The sequence below is a fragment of the Augochlora pura genome, chromosome 5 (assembly GCF_028453695.1).
Source record: "Augochlora pura isolate Apur16 chromosome 5, APUR_v2.2.1, whole genome shotgun sequence".
NCBI lineage: Eukaryota > Metazoa > Arthropoda > Insecta > Hymenoptera > Halictidae > Augochlora > Augochlora pura.
Genome location: NC_135776.1, coordinates 5,311,041 through 5,333,798, shown reverse-complemented (window position 1 = coordinate 5,333,798; position 22,758 = coordinate 5,311,041). Strand labels below are relative to the sequence as shown.

Genomic DNA, 22,758 nt, shown 5'->3' with positions numbered 1-22,758 from the left:
CGCGCCGAGAGGCGCCTCGGATGGGAGTCCCGATTTTCCACGGCCCGGCGCGGCTTTCCGTCGATTTTCCCGGATAAGCTTTATGCCGGTTGAAAGCTCTTTACACCTGCCACCGGTAACCGCGTCGCGTTTATTTTCCTTGCCGCGCGCACCGGATGGATCCACGGCCTTCGGCTGCGGTCGAAACAACGCGAGCGGGACGAGACGGCTTGCGAATATTTCATTTGTGAGTCTTAAATGAGAGTTTTCCGATCTGAGAATCTTAACTAGAGGTTTTCCTAATCTGCGAGTTTTGACCAGAAATTTTCCTGACTTGTCAATCTTAGCAAGGAGTTTCCCCGATCTGCGAGTCTTAACTGGGAATTTTTCCCGATCTGAGACTCTTAACTGGGAGTTTTTCGCGATCTGAGAGTCTTAACTGGGAATTTTCCCAGTCTGCGAACCTTAACTAGGAATTTTCCTGATCTGAGAATCCTAACCAGGAATTTTTCCGATCTGCGAGTCTTAACTGGGAATTTTCACAATCTGTGAGTCTTGACCAGGAGTTTTCCCGATCTGCGAGTCTTAATTTGGAATTTTCCCGATCTGCGAGTCTTGACCAGGAGTTTTCCAGATCTGCGAGTCTTGACCAGGAGTTTTCCTAATCTGCGAGTGATAACTGGGAATTTTCCCGATCTGCGAACATTAACTGGAAATTTTCCCGACCTGCCAGTCTCAGCAGCCGTGGAAAACATTGCCAAGAACCGTTTTTACTTCGTGCTATGTCCCGCGAAAGAGTTCTCTGACCTGGATCCATCGCGACTCTGAAAAGGGTCTGCAATGTAAATCGACGTCTACGTTGCATACTGTAAAAATTGGATGGTACATTTAATTGGTGAAAAAGGTTGAGCGAATCTGGGTTAATTAGCGATGTGTTCGTTGCAGAGCTCGACAAAAAAATATTAATATAATGCTAACGGTTTAATTAGTGCTGCTGAAATTGTTAATTGCGACTGCATACCTTTTTGATTGTCAATCGTAATTAACATGTAAAAATGCGATACCGACGTAGAATACGAAGTGTACAAATGCAAATAATATAAAGTACGTAACAATACGTGATTCAATATAATATAGAACAATGTTAATATGAAGCAAGAGTAAAATTAAAGAAATGCAATATACAAAAGAATGTGAAATATAGGACAATACAAAATTGAAAAAAATACAAAATACACTACACTAAAGAATAGAAAAAATTTAAGAATGCAAACCAACACAAAATTCAAAATAATACAAAAAATATATCACCAAAGAACAAAGAAGAATTCGAAATTTAAACCAATACAAAATTCGAAACTATACAAAATACAGCACAATATAAATCAGAGAGAATGCAGAATATAACCCCATAAAAAGCAAACACTCCAAGTATAATAATAAAATCAAAAATGTATACTAACAACAATTCCAAACAGAATCGCATAAAATAACTCACTCGATTCCATTAAAACTGAACAACCATCGACGAACACTTATTAATCATCGTCCTCGCAACGATGAAAGTTCACCGACCGACGATCACACCGATCCAATCGGTTAATTCGATGGTCGTCCGTTCGACGATTAATTATCTTGATTCGTTTCCATCAATCATTCGATCAAACGAATCGTATCAACGGATCGATTTCCCAAGGCTCGTGTTCCATTCCGACGGGGACACGACGGGTTCGCAAGAATTTTATTCGTCGCGGTGTCGCATCGCGAAAGGATTTATGGGAGTTCCTATGGGGTGGTTCATCTTCGGACGGGATTTTCGTTCCGGTGGAAATTTTGTACATTACCGCGGGCGAATTTCCCAGAGGCTCGGTTGCTAATTTCAACCACTGTGCAATTAAGATCCACGATCAATCAAGGGGGTCCGGGCATTTCGTGAGCCAGCCACTTACATCTGCGGATCCCTGCACGCCTCTCTCTCCTCCTACTCCTCTCTTACCTCACCCCCGCTCCGCCCCCCCTTACCGTCCTATTTCTACTTGCAAACTGAAATCAATCACAATCCGAGCGGGTCGCCGAAGGCGCGCCAAGTCCCGCGCCGAACACGCCTAAGTTTCGTCATTAACACGTGCATTACTTTGGCGATTTACGCGGCATTAATTTTCACGGCGACCGCGGCCATTCCTGTGGGACAACATCGCGACGAGCATGGGGTGTTCATGGGGAGAACAGATCGGTTGTCGTGCGCTTTTTTATTGATCCTTTTTAATGTTGTATTTGTTTATTGAATCCTCTTTCTCTTGATTTTCTTGTTCTTCTTTTTTTTTCTTTTTGTTCTTGTTCTTCTTTTTTTTCTTTTTGATCTTGTTCTTTCATATAGTTTAAAGAAGCTATGGAGGCTATGTAATTGCACAGAGTACTATGGAATACTATAAGATACTACAGAATGCTATAAAAGAGTACAAGATGCGACGAAATGTTATCAAATACTATAAAACACTGTAGAATATTATGAGATACTGTAACATACGATGAAATACTATAAAATACTGTGAAATACTCAGAAATATTATAAAATGCTATAAAATGCTATAAAATACTATGAAATAATATAAAATACTATGAAGTAATATGACACGCTATGAAATACTATAAACTGCTATAAAATATGATAAAATACTCTAAAATACTCTAGAATACTATAAAATACTATAAAATCCTATAGAATACTATAAAATATTGTGAAATATTATAGAATGCTTTAAAATATTGTGAAGTATTGTAGAATACTATAAGATACTGTGAAATATTATAGAATGCTATAAAATACTGTGAAATTTTGTAAAATAGTGCAAAATTCTACGAAATGCTACGAAAAACTAAAATGCTACAAATTAGCCTAAAATAATGTAAAATACTATAAAATGCTATATAACACTATAAAATGCTATATAATACTATAAAATGCTATATAATACTATAAAATGCTATATAATACTATAAAATGCTATAAAATACTGTAAAATACTATAAAAGTCTACAAAATACCATAAAATAGCACAAAATTCTACAAAACTCTACAAATCGATAGAAAATTCTCCAAACTCCTAAAAACAAGAAAATGATAAAATTCGAGCGAAAATTCTCTCAGTCCGCGTGCTGGGAAATGCTGAAAACGCGAGCCGCTTGGCATCGAAAATATAATTAGCTCTCTCCTGCCGTGGAACGAGGACCAGCTGTCGTTTAAAACGCGCGGTTGGTTGCAGGATCGAGCGATCGGTATCCCGCCGCAGTGTCTCCGGTAACAAATTATCAGGATCAACCGGCGATTATTGAGACTATCAGATCACCGGATGGGGCTCGGGTCGTTCAAGACTATCCGGTTCCCGAGGGCTCAAGGCTTTATCAGATCGCCAGGATTATGAGGGAATCGGAATTATCGAATCATCGGTAGCATCGGTTGGTTATTGGGATTAGCCGGGCCATCGTCGTCGTTCCGACGCGTTAACTCTTTGAGGCACAGGATTTCAGATCGAAAATACACCCATGTTGCACGGGAATTTTATCGGATTTCAAATGAAACAAAATCGATATATTTATATTGATAAAGGTATAACATCGTGTAAAAACAAAAAAATAGTAATAGTTAATTTAATTCGTTGTTATTGGGTACCCTAAAGAGTTAAGGAACGCAGGTATCAAAATATCAAAAGGTGTTCAAAATCTACGGTTCTTCTCTGGATCGTCGACGACGATTTACATTTCGGCGAGCGGAGCCGCGACGCTGTTTTCGCGGCGCGGAGAGTTTCGCGCTTCCATTCTCGATACGTTCACGGTGAGTTATGAGTAGATTTGCATATAGAAACTGCGCGCGGATTCCCACGTATACGGCCGCCGGCTAAAGTAGACAGCTGACACTCGGGGACGCGGAGTCGCCGCCATTAAATTCGCGGCGTTGCGCCGTCCATGCCGGATTAAGTGTCCTTCGAAAGGAGCCCGCTTGATCGTCCGCGAGAGGCTAGGATTAACCCTTTGCACTCGAAGCCATTTTAGCTGGAAATCTGAGACAATTTTTCTGGTGTATTTCCATTTCAAGCGACAAAATGCATTTTATGTATACCAAATTAAATCTCGCGATTCATACAAACTTTGAAACGATTTTAAGCTGTATTACCCATGGGAGTTTTATAATATTATTATACTGAAATTAAAGCTAGAAGTGCCTGCTTTGAGATAGGGTAGATTAGATTTAATAAGAGTGCCAGAATTATTTATAAAAATTGAAAAATCGAGGCAATCGATTCGAAGCTAGTCACCAATTTCAAGGGAAATTTTAAGACGATTTTAAGTCCTATTTCCACCGGAATTTTGAAACATTTCTCTACTAAAATTAAAAAGAAAAGAGCAGCGTTTAAAACAGTTTTATATTACCAAATGTCGCGTTACTAATTTTACCTTATCAATTTCCCGTTACTCGACGTTACACTCGAAAATCGAGCACCGGTGAAATCCAATAAAACTAACGCATCGGTAAACAGACCGCAATTTTCGGAGGCCGAAAAATTCGCAGATCATGTACGCGGAAAGCTAAATAAAGCCCAGAATTCCGATTTCCGTTCGGAACGTAGCCACGGCAAACATTCGACGGCGGCGGCGGCGGCGGGCGGCGACACAGCGGATTGAATCATCTGCCCGCCGCGCGATATTAAAACCTGTGAAATCGATCAGCGGGCTCTTGGCCCGCGGAATCAATTCGGCTCGCGGGATCCGGGTGGCGGTGGTACGGTTTTGTCGGGAAAAACAGGACCGCGTTCCGCCATTATCTCTTCTCGCCTGACAAATTCGTCGCGCGTGTCCGTCATAAAATTCATTGCGCGTGCGACGATTACACGGAGCCCGGAAATGCAGAGGGGAGGGCGGAGGGGGTGGCTTATCGCGATAGACTTGAAACAATGACCACCGCGGATTCGCGCGGCGCGCGAAGTGTTGCAACGCGAGAACGGAAGCACCGGAGACGGCGATGGAAACGAAAAAAACAGGGTGAAAGAGGTGTCGGTCGAACCGACAGGAACCACGTGCAGCTGCATGCGAACGCGCGGCCGAACTACGCTACCCTTGATACTCGTTATCGCCTCGATCCCGCGGCGCTTGTTCGCGCGTCACTAATTTTTCTCCCTCGCACTTTGTCCCCCCCTCGCTCTCGTCGTTATCTTCCGCCCTTTCGCACTGAAAACAATCGTGTAACGAGCGCCCTTGCCCTATGTTTGACGCCGGGGACCTTGCGCGTGATCGTTGCGCTGCATTTTTGACGCGAATCAGGTTTATGCGAACTTCGAGGTGGTTGCTGAGTCTATTTTGAAGGAAATTGTTCTTGAAGCTATTTTTTAAAAATTAATTATTGATTAAATATGGCAGAGGGACTCTTGTTTAATAAATCCATTATGTTAGTCATTTAACAGAGTTATCACAGAACCACGTGTTATCTCCTTATCTACAGTTTACGTGTTAAGGATGACACCCTCGTTTTCTTTATGTTAAAATCGATTCTATGTACTTTACACAATATTTTATTATAAAAATATGTATCGCAGTTCTCGTAAAGGCTGACCAAATTTTTCATTAATCTATTTATTCTGTATACCATATATTTGTCCCCTCTTAATCTACTCTATAAAATAAAAATCACTTTATAATAAATGTCAAATAAAAATCTCAATTGTTATGCTTCACCACTTGTCATGATTCATGACAAATACATTCATCATTCATTTTGCTTAGTCATTTTCAAAGATTCGTCTCCCCAAGCTCGAATATCATAAAAATAAAGAGCGACAAAGGGAAATAATTTTGGTAAATCGGTCAATCTCCCAAAAACAATATAACAAAATAACGAAATACCATAATCGATCGCCGTCACAATATCGCTGTTGGTAATCCTTCGTTTCTTGGTTCCGGGTTACGGCTAACCAAAACCCGAGCGGGGGAGACCCCCCCGATATTGCGTTGGTACGTGATTCTGCGATTATTATCGACGCGGGTCGCATTATTAATCCGGTTATTGCCGCTCGACAATGCGTGCGCAAACGCGGCCGAATTAGAGTTAACGATATTGGCCCACGCCGCCCCCCTTCTCCTCGATATTGGCGACGCGACGCGCTGCGTTTTCGCGAGTAAATTATGATGACGTTGCCATCCGACAGCCCGGGGAATCGTCGCGTCGTGTCACACCGTTACCACACCACACCATCGCCACCCACCACCGTCGACCATGTAAATCGTCACCGGCATTGTGTCACCGCGAATATGATCCGCGTTTTGAACGTTGAACCACGCGCGCGCGCGCGCGCGCCTGGAGATGTACGTGTCGTCCCGGTTCGATGCATCCGCGACATGCATCGTTCATCCACCAGAGATGCTATAATTACACGGATCTTCCGCATCGATTAACGACACACCTATGCTGCGCGTTTTGATCATGCCAGTTTTCTTCCCGTCGATGCGATTTAAAAGAACGGATTAAGAGTCGTATTTGACAGGATATTAACCCTTTCCACTCGAATGGTGACTCTAAGGCGCAGCTAAAATTGTCACAGAACGTTCCAAAGTAATTTTTATGTTATGAAAAATTAAATTTCAAAAATTATTGACAGTATAACTGTTGTTGCATGAGTTACAAGATTCAATTTCGTATGAGTAAAATATATTTTGTAATATAAAATGGAAATGATATATGTCAGAAAAGTTATTTTAGAATTGCAGATAAAATGGCTCCGAGTGCAAAGGGTTAATACAAATCTTCGTCACGAGTCTGACTCGTTAAAATACGTAAAGGGGTTAAGTATAAGGAAGACCAGCTTATTTTATAATAAAAATTGTCAAGTCTATTTTACTTTCAAAGGAGACGAGTTTGTCTTTTATGTAAGGAACAACGCTTTGTGTTGCGAGCAAAGAAGTGAAGCTTGTCTTGCATGCAACGAAGACAAGTTTGTTCTTAATGCAATGAAGACAAGATTATACTAAGTATAAAGAAGTCTAGTTTGTATTATATAGAGTGAAGACGAGTCGATCTTTCGTATGAAGATCTGAAGTTTGTGTTACGTATGAATAAATTAGTTTTGACTTGCACGAAATGAAGACAAAATTGTTTTACATACAATGCAGTCAAGACTAAGTATAGAGAATTAAACTTTGTCTCAAATACAATGGAGACAAGATCGTCTTTCATATGAGGCAAGATTGTCTTTCATACGAGACAACATCGTCTTTTATATGAAACAAGATCATCTTCCATACGAAATAACATCGTCTTTCATACAAAACCACATCGTCTTTTATACATAGAAAGCCAGTTCCTCTATCACCGAACGAAATCAAACATCAATCACGTCGACAAAACACAACTCTCCTCAACAAACAAATTCAGCAACCCCTTTTCAACACAGAAAGAACCCATTAAAAAAGAAAATGAAAAAAGTATGTCTGACATACAAAAACGACAAGTATTCTCCACGAAAAATAAAAATAAAACGAGTTCGCTTAACAAAAGGGACAAGTCCGTCCCGCATCGAAAAGAAGAGACGTTCGCCTTCGACAGAAAAGGGGACGATAGTTCAGTTTTCCATAAAACGAAGTCGGGTCCGTTTTCAACGGAGTTTAAACAGCACGAAACAATCGGCATTCCGTCGAGCGGATGGACGGCCGTCCGGCTCGAGGAGAAATGAATTCCGCGGCGGCCGGCAGAGCATAAAATGGCTTACAGCGTTCGAGTCTTGGCGCATTCATACCCACGGGATAGAGTCGGTCGGGAGAGTTCGTCAAGCTTTGCGTCTCGTTTTCGCGACCGTCACGTGGGCCACCGTGGCAACCGGATGCAACAGCTTGCCGCTCGCTGGCCAGCCAACTGCACTTCCGGCCTAATGCAGCCCCTGACCCGTGAATTAATATTTCATCGTGGCTAGGTTGTGCGTCGCGTTTTCCTAACCTCTCTCTCTCTCTCTCTCTCTCTCTCTCTCTTTCTCTCTTTCTCTCGACGCCGCCCTTCGAACCGGCTTTTCACGGTTCGTTCTGCATCGAATGCACTTTGTTCGGGTTCGAGTCGTTTAGCCGGTCGTTTAGCGGCGTCTTTGACCGTGAATCTTCGGAGTTTCGTTGCTGCCGAATGTTTTCGGCTCTTTTGGAACGAACCTCGTCCCTTTGCGCTCGCATGAGCGACGCTCAATCGTCGTCGGGGAACGTCGTTTGGAATTCGAATGATTTTTGGGTCTGTAGTTTTTGGATGGTAGTAGTCTTTGTGATTCTGTTGTCGTAAATTGACTACTAGACTATATTATCGATTAATCAATATAGAAGTATAAAGAATAAACTAGTGAAGTCTGATCCAGAATAAACACAAGTCTGTTTCGAATAAAAGGAAGTTTGTTTTTCTTATTAAAAAGAAGAAGATTTTAAGTGGAAAGAAGTCAAGTTGGTACTGTATACAATAAAGACAAAATACGTAGTTTATATGAGGAACAGAAGCTTGTTGATCAGAGAAACTATTTTAGATTCAAACATAAAATGACTCCGAGTGCAAAGGGTTGAGAAAACTGAACGTACATATGTGTATCAGTATCAAAATTAAAATTAAGATCATCGTGTACAAATTATATAAACTATATTTGTATCATATACAAATTAAGATCATTGTATATGAATGATATAAACTACATTATTATTATATATAAATGAAAATAATTTGCTGCCTCACTCAACCGAAAACGTCGTCGTCGACAAAAGATTAAAGTTCGAATTACAATAGCTCCAACTGTGAAGAGTTAACAAACAATTGAAACCACAGCTCCAAAAGCGTCCAAAAATAATCTGGAATACAACAACCCTTATTCAAAGGAATTTTCTACAATTCGCATTAATTTCCTAAAATTCGCATTAATATTTTAACGAACAACGATCGACGAAATTAGACGTTCTCAGCCGTCTAGATCCTAGATCTCCTACCATCGTGCTCGTTCTGTTAGCGACGTATCTAGAGACAGACGGACGGACAAACGGGCCTCGGATCCGGGACAGCAAGTCGATGGGGAAAATTCGATGACCTATATCGCGGATGCACAATGCGGACCGGGTCGGGGCCGGAGGACGCACAAAGGATGCGCCGGTAGATACGAAGTGCCTCGCGACTCTCCGTATCGATTCAGAATCAATACGCCGTATCTCGATGATGTGTCAATACAAAGAGCCCCGGCGTGCACCCTCGCCAGGAGAGAGAGACCTGCCTTCCCTTCCTTCACAATTGCTTCTTGTATCGAAGCCAACCGAAGGCGGCAGCCGCAGCTAGCTAGGCATCGATCCCAGAAGACACTGCGCGGGACTCCGACCGCCGAGAGATCGATCGCCGAACAATGATTGACAAGTCGGAATTAAATATCCATCGCGGCGAAATGTCAGACGAGGTTTGATATCCTTCGACAGATCCTTGCGGACGTCTTTGAGAATTAATGCGAATTCCTAGTAGAGTTAGGGTATTTTGGACTTGGACTAATACGCTTATTGATGGATCCGTCGAATAGTCTAAAGAAATTGGTGTTATTCTATTTGGGATATTTTATTTATCTCTTCGATTTCATGCGAAATTTCATTTATTTGAATTTGATAGAGGATTTTTGTTTTGTGGGTAGTTGGAGAGTTATGGCAGTTGAATTTAGGTTGTTGCAATTTCGAGACTGTGTTTCTGTAGTTAATTGTGCTACTTGTAATAGTGGTAATGAGTTTAGATTTTATGTTGATTTATTAATGGCTGATGATGGAGCAATTTTTGTTTAATTATGAGATTGGTACTTTTATCTTCGTTTTGTAAAGGTATCGAACTTATGGTACTTGTATCAGGTCTGAAGTAGAATTTTTAAAACTACGAAAAAGCCGTGGATTAAGAATGAAGCAATTTTTGTTCAATTATGTGACTATAATAATTGAAAAATATTAATCAATACAATACACTTTTGATTCCGTCTTTTACCCTAATTTTGTTGATCGCCTAAAACAACGACGGTTCGTCATCGAAGTCTGCGAAAAGGGCGTGGTAAACGCCCGGAAGCGAATCCTGTTTAATAATCGGTACCGAAGCACACTTTGCCGGCACCGTAGTTTAAAATGAGCTGTTTGCGCGTCGTTTACCCCGGTAAAAGCTTCCAATAACAATGTTTGAGGAAGGGAACAACGTGTGTTTGAAGTTCGAGCGATTTTCGCCGGCCCGTTTCAGATTTTGTAGCGATGTATGTAGTTCGATAGTCCGGGCTTTGTCTAACGCTGCTGCTGCTGCTGCTGCTGCTGCTGCCGCTGCCGCTGCGCTGTGATTCTTTGAGGGAATTGTTTGCCAGACGCGGCTGAATTCCGTCCGGAAAATTTAATAACCCGCTCTCAGAACGATCTTTGTTTGTTCGCAGAACGAAAACAGAGCGCTGCGACTGAAAGAGCCGGCCTCGGTGGCCCTCTCCGCCGGAAATTCCGGCAACTATGTGGACCCAGATGGCACGGCCATCGTGATGTCCTCCGAGCTGCTCCCAGCACCCACACCGGACCCGAGGGTGACGTGGAACTACTTCGACGAGCAGGGGTAATTATTATTTCCCATTATCTGTTGCGCGATTCTATTTCCGGGGACGATTTTCGAAAATCGAATTTTCAAAGACGCTTTTCTTTATTAGAAATTTAATTAATATCTATTTCTTTTGAGACGTTGATGATTAGTAATTGTTTATTTCTTATTACAGTGTGTTATAGAGGGTTTGAGAGAACAATGATAGTATTTTATGAAATATCTGAGCTGAAGATGTGTTCGTGGATTTTCATAATTTTTCAAAACTCGTCGATGAATTTTCATTACGTTTCTTCATTAGAGAATTGAATTGAGAATTATTTCTTTTTGATTGCACGTCTGATTGGGAATTGCCAAATGTTTATTTTTAATTATTACATGTTAGACTATAAAAGAATAATAATAGTATTTTATAAAATATTTCTGTTCAAAAGTCGTCGATGAAAATTCATCGCTTCATAAAAATCGAAATAAAAATTATTTTCTATAAATTATTCACTTGACTAACATTACAAGAATATTTATCAATAATTATTATATCATAAAACCTACACAACAATATTATCAATTTTACATTTAATAAAATATCTGAGCTCAAAATTCGTCTCTAAAAATCTCTTCTTTTCATGAAAATCATTGATAAATATCCGTTCTCAATTATTCTATGTTAAAAACAATTTACATTTTTATATTCCACAAATACATTTTATATTCTCACATTTCAAGATTTCAAGCCAAAGATCTCGGTTCGACGTATGAGTCGCTTTGACGCGAAAGCGAAATAAATGAACGCGTTTAATCAATTCTCGGCGAATCAACGGTGCCCATCAATGTTGCATTTATACGCGCTCCGGCAAAAGGAATAATAAATGTCGAAGAAAGCCGAAAACTCGGGCAAAGGAGCAGAGAGCACGCCAACTAATCTCCGTAGCGGCAGAAAGTACGCGGAAGATCCCCCCTTCGCTCCTTAAAATAATAATGCGATAGCATCGAGGGTCTTCGTGGAGGAAGGGGGGAGGGGGTACAAAGAGAGGGGGGGATTTTAAGAACTTCAAAGTACATTATCCCGATAACGGGAGGGGGGCATGTGACTTTTACCTAACGGTCACAGATTTATTCACGAGGAGGAGGAGGGGGGGGGCGGGGGATCCCATTTGTTGCATGTCTAACAAGCTGAAAGCGCGCGAAACTAACGTAGCAACTTGCGGACTAACGGAACAGTAACGAAAAGTATTCGCGAAGTAGTTAGGATGCAGCCGGGGCAGCCGGTATCGAGGACTGCATACTAATAACCGTGTCGGCCGTATGCATTGTTAAACGACCGAAAAGACGTTCCGGGGATCTGTTATTAATGCGACCACGACGAACGCGTGGATTTCCGCTACGGAATTGTAGCGCGTTGCTGTTAATTATTTCCACTGTTATGTTCGTCGTGGTGTCACAAGATTTTGAACAACGATTTTTCTAGCTTGTAAATAATATAAGTTTGAACTGTTTGTTGTTACAGTTTTCGTAAAAGTCTCACGAAATCGGGGCAATTTTTGTTTGCTAGTAGAAGCGTGGGAGAGGTGAATTATGGCAATTATAATGTACGTGCTAATGCTAGAAATTTGGTCGCGTTCTTTGAGGTGAAGATTAACACATTTTCCTTTTTTACGTGGTGCAAATTGTTCTACTTTTTAAGGACAGTATTGGCGCATGGATTTTTAAGCGTTGTAAAACGATGTGTGATGATTTTAATTATTGGAAATTTGAATTGTTGATATAGTTTATTGGATAAAGTATTGTGCTGTAGGAGAATTAAATTCGCTTGTATCGATTGCTAGGCTTTCGAGTCAAGTGCAACATTTTTAGGTTGTTAAATAATTCTAATAAATAAAAGATCGCCTGTTAATGTTCCCAGTTCCTTCTAATTTGTTCGCGGTTATATTATTATAGAGACATCTTCTAAATATTGGATTCTTGGTTATTAAGTAATTATAATTATTCACTTTCTTTATTTTTATTCACTTACCAATTTATCTTTGCAGCTACGTCTCGAGAGGAGGTCTGAGAGCTGGTGAAGATCCATACGCGAGAAACAAATTCAATCAGGAGGCTTCCGATGGTCTCGCCAGCAACAGGGACATCCCAGACACTCGCAGCGCCATGTAAGTCAAACCTAAATCAAAAATAATATTAACATACAAATTACAGTCTCGTCTGACGATTAATTTGAATTTGAATTTTTCTACCAATACTAATCGTTGATTTAACATTTGTTGAATAGTATAATAGAGTAAAAATAGGAGACAAAAATAAAATAGTTAAATGTAAGTAGCAGAAAAAATTCTGCAATGAATTTTATAACACAGAGAGCATCATTACGAAATCTAAATGCAAAGAAACCATAAATCACCGAAACCACTGAGACCAAACACAAGCACCACCCCATAATAAAACAATTGCCAGATATCCAAGCCATCGATCTCGCATTCGCAGTCGCGTCAAACTTCAAATCGTCATGCTGCATATCGAAAACATCGCGTTAAATATTCTCGTGATAAAATAACAATTTGGAACATCGTTCCTTTTAACACCGCGAGCGATGCGTCTGCCGAGTCAGACGACAGAAACGATGCACCGGAGGAATAACGTTAGGAATCGTCGTCAACGACGAAGACGACGTGCGAGGAACGAATGCTGTCGGTCGATCAACCCATTCATTCATTGTTACTGGGAGGTTCGCAAACAGTTCGAGGGAGAATACCCTTCTCAGATCATCGCGAGGATCGCGGCGGATCGATGGGAAGCGATGAGGATCGAGGAGAAGCAGATCTACGTTCGGGCTGCGACGATGCAGCGCAAGAAACGCAGAGCAACTTTGTTCAAATGCAATTAGGTACATCCACGAATTTAAATCATTAGGGCGATTAATAGAATTGACAGTGTTTTTCTGATTTTTTCCCTTTTTTGCTAAATTAATATATTCAAGAATATAGTGAATATTGTTAGTGATTTAATTTTATTCGGATTTTATATGTCGTGTAAAATATAGCGAAGGTGTAATTCGTGTATAATTCTGATTTATTACTATTTGTTACGGTTTATTATTATTTATTATGATTTGTTATTATTCATTATTATTTATCGAGTAAATGTATCTATTTGACTTTATTCCAAGATTTATTTCTGGTTATTTTATTTTTTAAAAATAATTTTATACTGTCATAAATCGTCGAACACGAAAATACTTAACTCTATCACCTATTTCTCCAAATTTAATAAAACCGCATATTTTACGAATTATTATCAAAAATTACTGAGTCAGGAAGAGAATTTAAAGCCTTAATAAATTCTCGAATATCTTCACACTACATAGAACTTATTAAAATGATTTGAAATACTTATTAAAATTATTTAAATTACTTACAAAAATTTTGAATTACCACAGTTTATTTCGCCGAAAAAATCGGCAGCTTAGAAATAATTATCCATTTCCTCTCGCTACGATTTCGTCGATTCGTGGAACAAAGGTACCTCGCAACGATTTCTCGAACCGAAATCGATACGAGCAGCGCCGAAGTCCCGGTAGCCTAACTGCCCGGCATTCGGTTCACAGATTCTCCGGCGGCACGAGGAATTTCAAGAAGCAAATTAGCAGATCGAAGTTTCAATTACACAGAAAATTGGCCAACCCTTCCCGGTCCCACTCCAGAAAATCGTCCCCTACCCAGTTCCCCGCCTTCGCAAGACATTTCGGCGAAACGGGAAACGCTTTCGCCGAATCGGAAGTTCGGAAATCGGTCGACGAACTTTCGCGGTTTTTTTTACATTTTAGAATCCTCTTTCTCCTTTTTTATTTTCGTTTTTGAGGTAATTGTTGAATTTGTGACGAACCTTTTCGCGGCGGTTTTGTATTGTCTTGTCAGTTTATTGTACCGGAAAGCTCTGTAAAATATTATATCGAGTTTGCATATTATATCAACGGGGCGCCATTATTCGCGCCAGTTTTTGGGGCGTTCGCGCGCGCGCGCGCGAGCCGCGGTGGAAGCGACGCCGGCATTATTCCGCTCGACAGCGGCACAATTGAATCGTTCGATTAAATACAACCGCCATTGTGTCACCCCAATTGTCCGCGCGCGTGTGTACGCGGAATTTATGTGCGGGCCGGTTCGACTGACTGTGTCAAATAGTTTTGGCAGCGGATGGTGATCGCGAGTCAAGTATAATTATTCTGTCGCCGCTTTATTTTCCGGGTTGGCGCGGAATTGACGGCGGAGGTCCCGTGGTTGGTCTAAGAAGCGAACGGTGAACTGGAAATGTAATTTAATTAATTTGAGAGGAAGATGAACAGTGTGATTGTAGCAGTTAATTCAAGATGAAAAGGAATAATTAGAAATTTCATTGTTCTAAGACGATATTAATAGGAAGAATTTAAGAGACGATTGTATGATGCAATTTTAATGGATAATGAAGGATTATAAATGTTATTTTACCTGACAGTTTCAGAGGAAAATTAAAAATGAAAGATGTGATTGTAATAATCGATTTGAGACGAGGAGGAATAATTAAAAATATAATTGTACCAAACAATTGCAGACGAAAAGGAACAATTAAAAATATAATTGTACCAATCAATTGGAAACGAAGATGAATAATTAAAAATATAATTGTACCAGTCAATTCAAAACGAAGACAAGCAATTAAAAACACAATTGTACGAGTCAATCGAATACGAAAACGAGAAATTAAAAACAGAATTTTATCATGCAGTTTCAAACGAAAAGAAAGAATTATAAATATCATTTTACCTAAAAATTAAAAATAGCACTGTACCAGTCAATCCAAAGCGAAAACGAACAATTAAAACTACAATTTCAGTTTCAGACGAAAATAAAAGATCGTAATGTTATTTCATCTGGCAGCTTAAGACGAAGCGAGAAAATTAAAAATATAATTTAACCAGTCAGCTTAAAACGATTACAGAAAATTAAAAGTAATATTCTACGTGTCAAACCCGAGTCCAAAGCGAGCAATTGAAAATATAATTGTACCAGTCAATCCGAAGCGAAAACGAGAAATTAAAAATACAATTTTACGACGCGGTTTTAAACGAACGCGAAGAAATATACTTATCGCTTTACCTGTCATTTAAAGACGGAAATAAAGTTTTATAAATGTCACTTGACTTGGAAATTTTAAAAGGAAAATGGAAAATTATAAATATCGCTTTACTTGACAGTTTAAGACTAAATCGAGAAATTAAATGGTATATAAAGGAATTAAATTGAATAAATAGGAATTAAAGTGAATAAAAAGTGATTAAATTAAATAAAAAGGGATTGAATTAAATAAGAAGGAATTGAATTAAATAAAAGGGGATTAAATTAAATAAAAAGAAATTACAGGTAACTTGACTCGCGAGTTCACGATGTGTATAAATAATTGAAAGTCTCCGCCTTGTTCTCAATTTCAGTAAGTGCTAAAACGTTGTCGCGTTGACGGAGAATGTTTCCTCCTTGTCGGCTGTAACACGAAATTCGCGTAGCCGATAAAAGCGAAGGATAAATGAATTCCGGCAGTCCAACAAATCCAGCATAATATCCTGTGTCGCTGTAACTGGGGAGCGTTGTAAGCTCGTGTGTTTAGATTAGGATTTTACGGTAGGGTGAAAGGATGGCGGCTCCGGTAAGGGAGGGGAGGGCGGTGTTTTTATTAACCCCGGCGTGAGAGGTGTAGAAAAGCAGGCAATACCATTAACCAGGAGACCCCTAAACTTCGCGAACTCAATCCCATTTCGCTGGGCTCGGGATCGGGATCGGGATTTCCAAGGCCCCTGTTCGCGCCGCGCGAACCTCTCGTCCCCTCCCCTCCCCGTACCATGGGAAAGAAACGCTGTTCCTTTATTCGCCTAACGTCGCCGATTTTACGTCGCCCTGGGCCGGGACCGAACTCAATTTCGATATCGAACACCGCCGTGGTCCGACGCCGTGGCTGACCTTCCCCACCATGATTCCGTCCTCGTATAACGAAGTAATGTCAGAAAAATCCTAAACAAAAATGCCACGAAACGAAACTTCGCCGGGAAGTTGCGGGAAATTTTGTTACCCCTCGAAACTTTCCTGGATTTAAAGATCGAAGTCTCCTCTTTAAAATCAGATCTCGAAACTTGATCTACGATTTTTTTTTTAGGGTTTTATTCAGCTTCGAGTGGAAACGATTTTGAAATAGTATGAGCATTTTTGAGGTCCAAACTTGCGTCTTCGTCTTTGTTATGTAAAATGGAGAGAAAAAATCGTGGATTAGGTTTTGAGGTGCCGTTACAAAGAGGAGGCTTCAAGCTTCAAGCTCATGGTTGATTCAGGTGAGAAAAAAATTTTTTAAGGATTCTGGAGACGATTCAATCTGTAGTAATTTTGTGGGTAAATTGGTCTTGATTTTTTTCAATCATTATATTATGTAAAAAATTATAGGAAAGAATCAAGAATTTTTCACCATGTTACAACAATCCAAATATCACCTACTCCCACAGCGATTTCTATTTCCAGCAGAAACGTGTCTCGACTCTCTCACCCCCTATTTCATGTAAAAGAAATCCTAGAAAAGGATCCTCAAGAAATATGAAAGATAAGATACTAAAGTATCTGCTTGAATCTTTAAAATGTGCCGAGAGTTATTGCCGCGCGATACCTTTTTGCGAAACGGCAGCAATTTAAAAGCCGACGATTTTCCTAAAAGCAAAAATTCAATGCTCCAAGGAAAATGGAGTCCGCATGCCGGTGAATATTGCTGGCGAATAAATTGCAGTAGAAGGAGTTAATCACAGTGGAGGCAGACAGGATCGAGAGTCGTCTAACCACCCCTGCGGGGGTGTGTTTTCGTTGACGATGAAAAGGTAGAAATAGAGCTAGAAAGAGGGAAATAGAGAGAGGGTGGAATAGAGAGAGAAAGAAGTAGTGAGAGGGTGGAATAGAGAGAGAGGGGGGGGGGGGGTGCATAGAGGGTGGAATGGTCGGGGCGCGATCGATAGCACTTTGAAATCGAAAGGCTCGGCTTGTATTCGCCGTCCCGGAATACATTTTCCGGTGCTGCCTTTCCGACTGTCTCCGCCGGCATCGGAGGACCCTTCAATCCTCGACGGTGATCTAATTTCCTGGGTACTCCGGCGACTCTCTCTCTCTCTCTCTCTCTTTCGTTCTCTCTCTCTCTCTCTCGCCCCCCGGGTCGACTGTATCCTGTTTCACGTGAACAGACGCGCGTTCAACAAGTAACCCAGCCCTGTCGCGATCTCTCGTCGACTGGAATCCCTGAGACCCGGGACCCCGTTCCCCGTGCCTCGCTACCCATCTCCAGGGAAGAACGCGCAGCACACTGGAGATTGAGAAAGGGACCGAGACCTGCACACCCCCCACGGTTGAAAAGACCTCCGCCGAAACGACTTAGGGAATTGCTTCGCGGAAATTTGCCGTTTTAAGGGCCGCTCGCTCCTGACATCGATTTTTCAGAAATTTGTCACTCCGCTAACCTCGGAACGTTTCCAACGTTTTTATCGAAGATTTTATTAAGACATGTGAAGGGCGAGGGACTTGGAGAATATTTATTGAAGGTCTTTTTAAGGAAAAGTTGTCGAGGAAATGATTTTTGGATTTTTAAGGATGGTGAGATTTTTGTGAGCTGTTTTAGAATTATTTTTAATAAGTATCGGTTATGTCTTTTAAATCCTGGCGACGCCTATTAAGTTTTGGCTACGGCTATTAAGTCTTGACTACGCCTACTAAGTCCTGGCAACGCCTACTAAGGCTCTGTCACGCCTACTAAGTCCCAATTCCTCCCACTAAGCCCCACCACTCGCACTAAGCTCCGCCCAATGCTATAAAGTACCGCCCATCTTCACTAAGTCCCGCCCACTTTCCTCAATCCTGATATATAAAATTCTCTTTAACTAATTTAAATTATAATACGCTATGCCTTCTTTCGTATATTCACAAGAAATAAGAATTTTAAAAAAATCATAAAATACTCTAAATTACTTAATATTGAATAATTAATAACTTAATATTTGAAGGTCATTCATTTACGGTAAAGTAATGGAAAAAGTTGAATAAACGAGAGAATTATGAAAATAAAAGTACATAGCACAAAATTTGTTTGAACTGTTTCCCTGAGTCAATATCGTCGCTATCGTAGATATCGAATAAAACGTCAGTAATTGTAAGTGACGCTGAAACGTTGTCACTGAATCGCAATATTCGCGGCAAAGTATTATTCAACGACGTAATCTAGTATCGATGACACTCTGGGGAAACATTGCCGATGTCGCTAGCAAACATTCGAATCAGTGTTAATTTGGTCAATCCCAGTAAAACAGAGCTCTCGCGGGGCAATGTATCGCAATACATTGGACGTTTGCCGGAACCTAATTAGGAGAATTCTTCGCCATTATTGTGTGATCGTGATATACAATTATTTATCATTATAACTTTGATATATTTTATAGACCTTTTACAGACTTTATAGAGACTCTGAGATTTTACTACAAATTTTTTAATAATAATTTTGTTACGTAATCGTGACATAAATCTACTCTTCGTTATACCACGATTTATTTTTCTCTGTATTCGAACTCGTAATTGTTATCGTAACAATAATAATTTTAACTTTGTAGAAGTGTGTAAATTTTCAACATTTAAATTCTAGTTAAAACGTTATTGTTAATATTGTATGGAAATTGTTAAGAGATGAATTTATTGACTCTATTTAGTATCATTTCAATTTTGGACCAAAGGGTTATGTCACTTTCAACTGTTACAATTGTACTTTATAATTGTAATAATTATTAATTGCAATAATTAATAGCAATCACAATCGTATAAAAATCTTCGTCCACATCTTCCATTTCCATTTAAAATAGCTCCGACCGCAAAGGGTTAATTACGCTCCCCCCAAACTAAAATTACCTCCAATTAGCCAACTCATCTCAAAGAACCGCGATCCCTCAACAATCATCAGAAGCACTGACAATCGAGTCGCGGAATCGATCAGACGTCTCTTAGTCAACGAGTTAATCGAATCGGGCGATTAATCAACAACCGAATTAAGACGGCACAGATTCGGCGAGTCGGTTCTCCTCTCGCCTGGGCCGGCACCTCGTCGCCCGGTAACGAAGAATTAATCTCTAATCAAAGGGGTGGGCGGGGTAGTTCGTTCGATCGACCCGATCGATCATTCTAGCTGCTAATTAAGGATCTACTTAGAGGTGGGACGCGCGGGGAACGGGCACGGTCGGCGAGATAAATGGAAGAAGCTTCGTAACTGGGGGAACGTGGTCGATCAGGGTTTCAGTAATTCGTCGCAATCGAGTTACCGGGCTCGTTTCCTACACCCCCGTATCCTCTCCTTTCTTTCCGTTTGTCTCCGTTACTCGCTGCAACCTTGCGTAACACCATGAAATATTCACCAGCCGATGAAAGGCGACCGGGCGAATTGCAACTCGCTATCCTTGCCGTCTACTTACGAAAAATCTGCTTCGACCTCCAGCGTTAGAGTTATCGGAAAATATCGCGCGGAATCAAAGCTGTCTCGAGATAAATTTGTTAAATGTTTAGCTGAGAGATAGAGACTGCTAAATATGGCTTAAAAGCTCGTCCGAGGAAATTCTAGCTTTTAGCTAGTTAGTTTAAGAGAGAATTTAATTTTGTTGTGGTGAAGTGGAATAAAATGTTTTTGGGAATTAGTAATTAATAGCTGATATAGTAATGTGTAGTTATAATGTTGTATTTAATATTAAAATGTATATTGTTATAATGTTACAACTATTATTAAAATGTATATAATCCTAATTTTAAAATTATTTTTATCGTATGTATATAATTATAATATTGTAGCTAACATTAATATGCATATAATTATAATTTTATAATAATTTTCAACGTACGTATATAATTATAATATTATAATTGCTAGGAGCACATATATATTTATAATACTATAATTACTATTACCACGTACATAATTATAATATCAAAATTAATATAAATATATTCAAAAATGGGGATGGAACTATAGTTACCCTCCTCAATAATACTTGTTTCACTAATTACAATATCGCAAAATTCTCGCAAAAATTCCCGCCGTTACAACACAAGATCCAAGGTACAAAGTATAACAAGATTGGTCGAACAACATTTTTCCGGAAGAACCGTGAACGTTAGACGTAACGTGGACCGTCAGAACGTAACTCCGTCGTTCATGAATTATTTAGTACGAGTGTTTTCATCTCGGTCGGACGATTCCTGTCCCGACGTTTCTTATCCCGGGTCCCCGATAATGGAATAGTTGTATCGCTTATACGTAACATCGGCGACTAAATTATTTATGCACCTGCCGCACGGCACGGAACCGGTGCATCGCCGCGCCGCAGCCCACCGATGCATCGTTGCATTAAACATGTCGCCGCGACCCGGTTCGAGAGGCGAGCAGCAGCAGCAGCAGCGGCAGGTCTACGCGTACGGCTCTGATTGTTTCCGACCGGTTCGGGAACTGTGAAAGATTCAGCCTCTTTAAATCGCCGTCAATCTACTCGGCCCGCCATTAGCGGCATACTTAAACGATAAATAAAAGATCCGGATGATCCGCGCGCGTTAGTCGAACCGCACGGCGATTCTCTTGCATTAATCAGGGCCCGATAGCTTCTTGGGAAGGAGGGCGCGGGCAATCGCCTTTCCTCGACGCTTCATGAATAGTGACTGCTCGTTAATGTTTCAACGCCGCCGATGATTACTATTCCGATTCCGCGTTAACCTAACTGCGACGTGGCTTCCACATCGCTAAGATGGAAAGTACGATGAGAACATCTTGGCAAGAAGCTGTCGATCAACTTCTCAGACGCCATAGATTTTTTAGTGACTGTCATGACTTCAGTCGTGTAGGGATTATAGTTAGTTAAATATATATTTTTTAATTTTGTTGTTAATTAAAGTGAGAATAAGTGGCGATAGAACGCTTTTTAAATTTTTGATCTGAGCCTGGAATGACAATTTGAAAAACGAGGTTGAAAATTTAATAACATGTAAATGACAATTTATTTGAAATTGGTATTAACAATGTGAATATTACCTAATTTTTCAAATGCATAAAATCTTTTACTTTTATTTCTCGGTCTAAGTAGTATTAAAATCAAGAGTATTATAATTATATTTAATTAAATTTGAAACGTCACTTGGTCGAGTTCAACAAATTGATTAGTTTATTCTATGTATTTTCTGTTATTTCGAAGCCTGTGAAGCTGAACACGGAACCAAAGCGTAACTTACGAGACAGCTTTGTGATCGGAAGCAATAATTATCCACAATGCAATTATCACTGATACGTTCAATGGCTTATTTAATTTGGAATTTCTATAATATTGCGCAGTGATCGAAAATGTAATTTTGTGGCAATATTTGGATCCCGTTTAAGCTGGTCCCGTACCAAGCGTAACTTACGACCCATCCCCCGCGATTCGATACAATAATTATCCACGTTATAATTACTATTGGAATTGCTGCTATTTTTATGGTAACATTATTATGGTAAATTCTGTGTGGTATTAGTCGAGCCAATAAGATTACAACCGTGCCACAACATAATCGTTCTATTTGACTGAGATTCACTCGAAACTCACCCCTGCAAAATAATTATTCACGCTGCAAATATTCCGAATATTATTAATTTGTTTATATCTTCAATAGCTAATATAAAAATCGAAGAAATAAAAATATAATTTTACAGCTAGGTTTACAAAATATTTAATGTAAACTCACCCCGATCTTAGCTTATGTTATATTAACTCTGTATCTTAGCTCGTAGATGTTAATAGAAATAACAGGGTATAATTCGAATAATCGACTTTTTGGTGGATAATTGAATCGACAAAAGTCCGTACAACGAACGAAATAATTTGGTACACGCATTCGTGGCTCGTTTATAAATAAACGAGCTCGTAGATCGCGTTAGGTCGACCTCGAAACTGCAGCCGGCGGAATGAGCTCGTAAAGAATGCCGAATGTAACACGCGCGGAACAGCGCCGTCCTTCTCCACCTCCTCTCCCCCCATTAATATTCATTGTAACGCAAATAGCGTGGTAAATTGTTGTTTAAACGTCATTTGCATCGTTCCGTCGTTCATAACGTTTAGCAAACGCCGATTGCTCCGAATATCCGATAGCCGC

The 22,758-nt window shown here is 40.0% G+C and overlaps 1 protein-coding gene across 1 annotated transcript in view; it reads left to right on the top strand.

Annotated features, from left to right (window-relative positions):
- The window catches only part of Pgant2 (polypeptide N-acetylgalactosaminyltransferase 2), a 301,501-nt gene that overhangs the window by 228,489 nt on the left and 50,254 nt on the right, over nt 1-22,758 (top strand). Inside the window, exons 3-4 of the mRNA XM_078180735.1 lie at nt 10,416-10,585; nt 12,598-12,717. Of these exons, the coding sequence (XP_078036861.1) occupies nt 10,416-10,585; nt 12,598-12,717 (290 nt within the window). The remainder of the gene's footprint in view (nt 1-10,415; nt 10,586-12,597; nt 12,718-22,758) is intronic.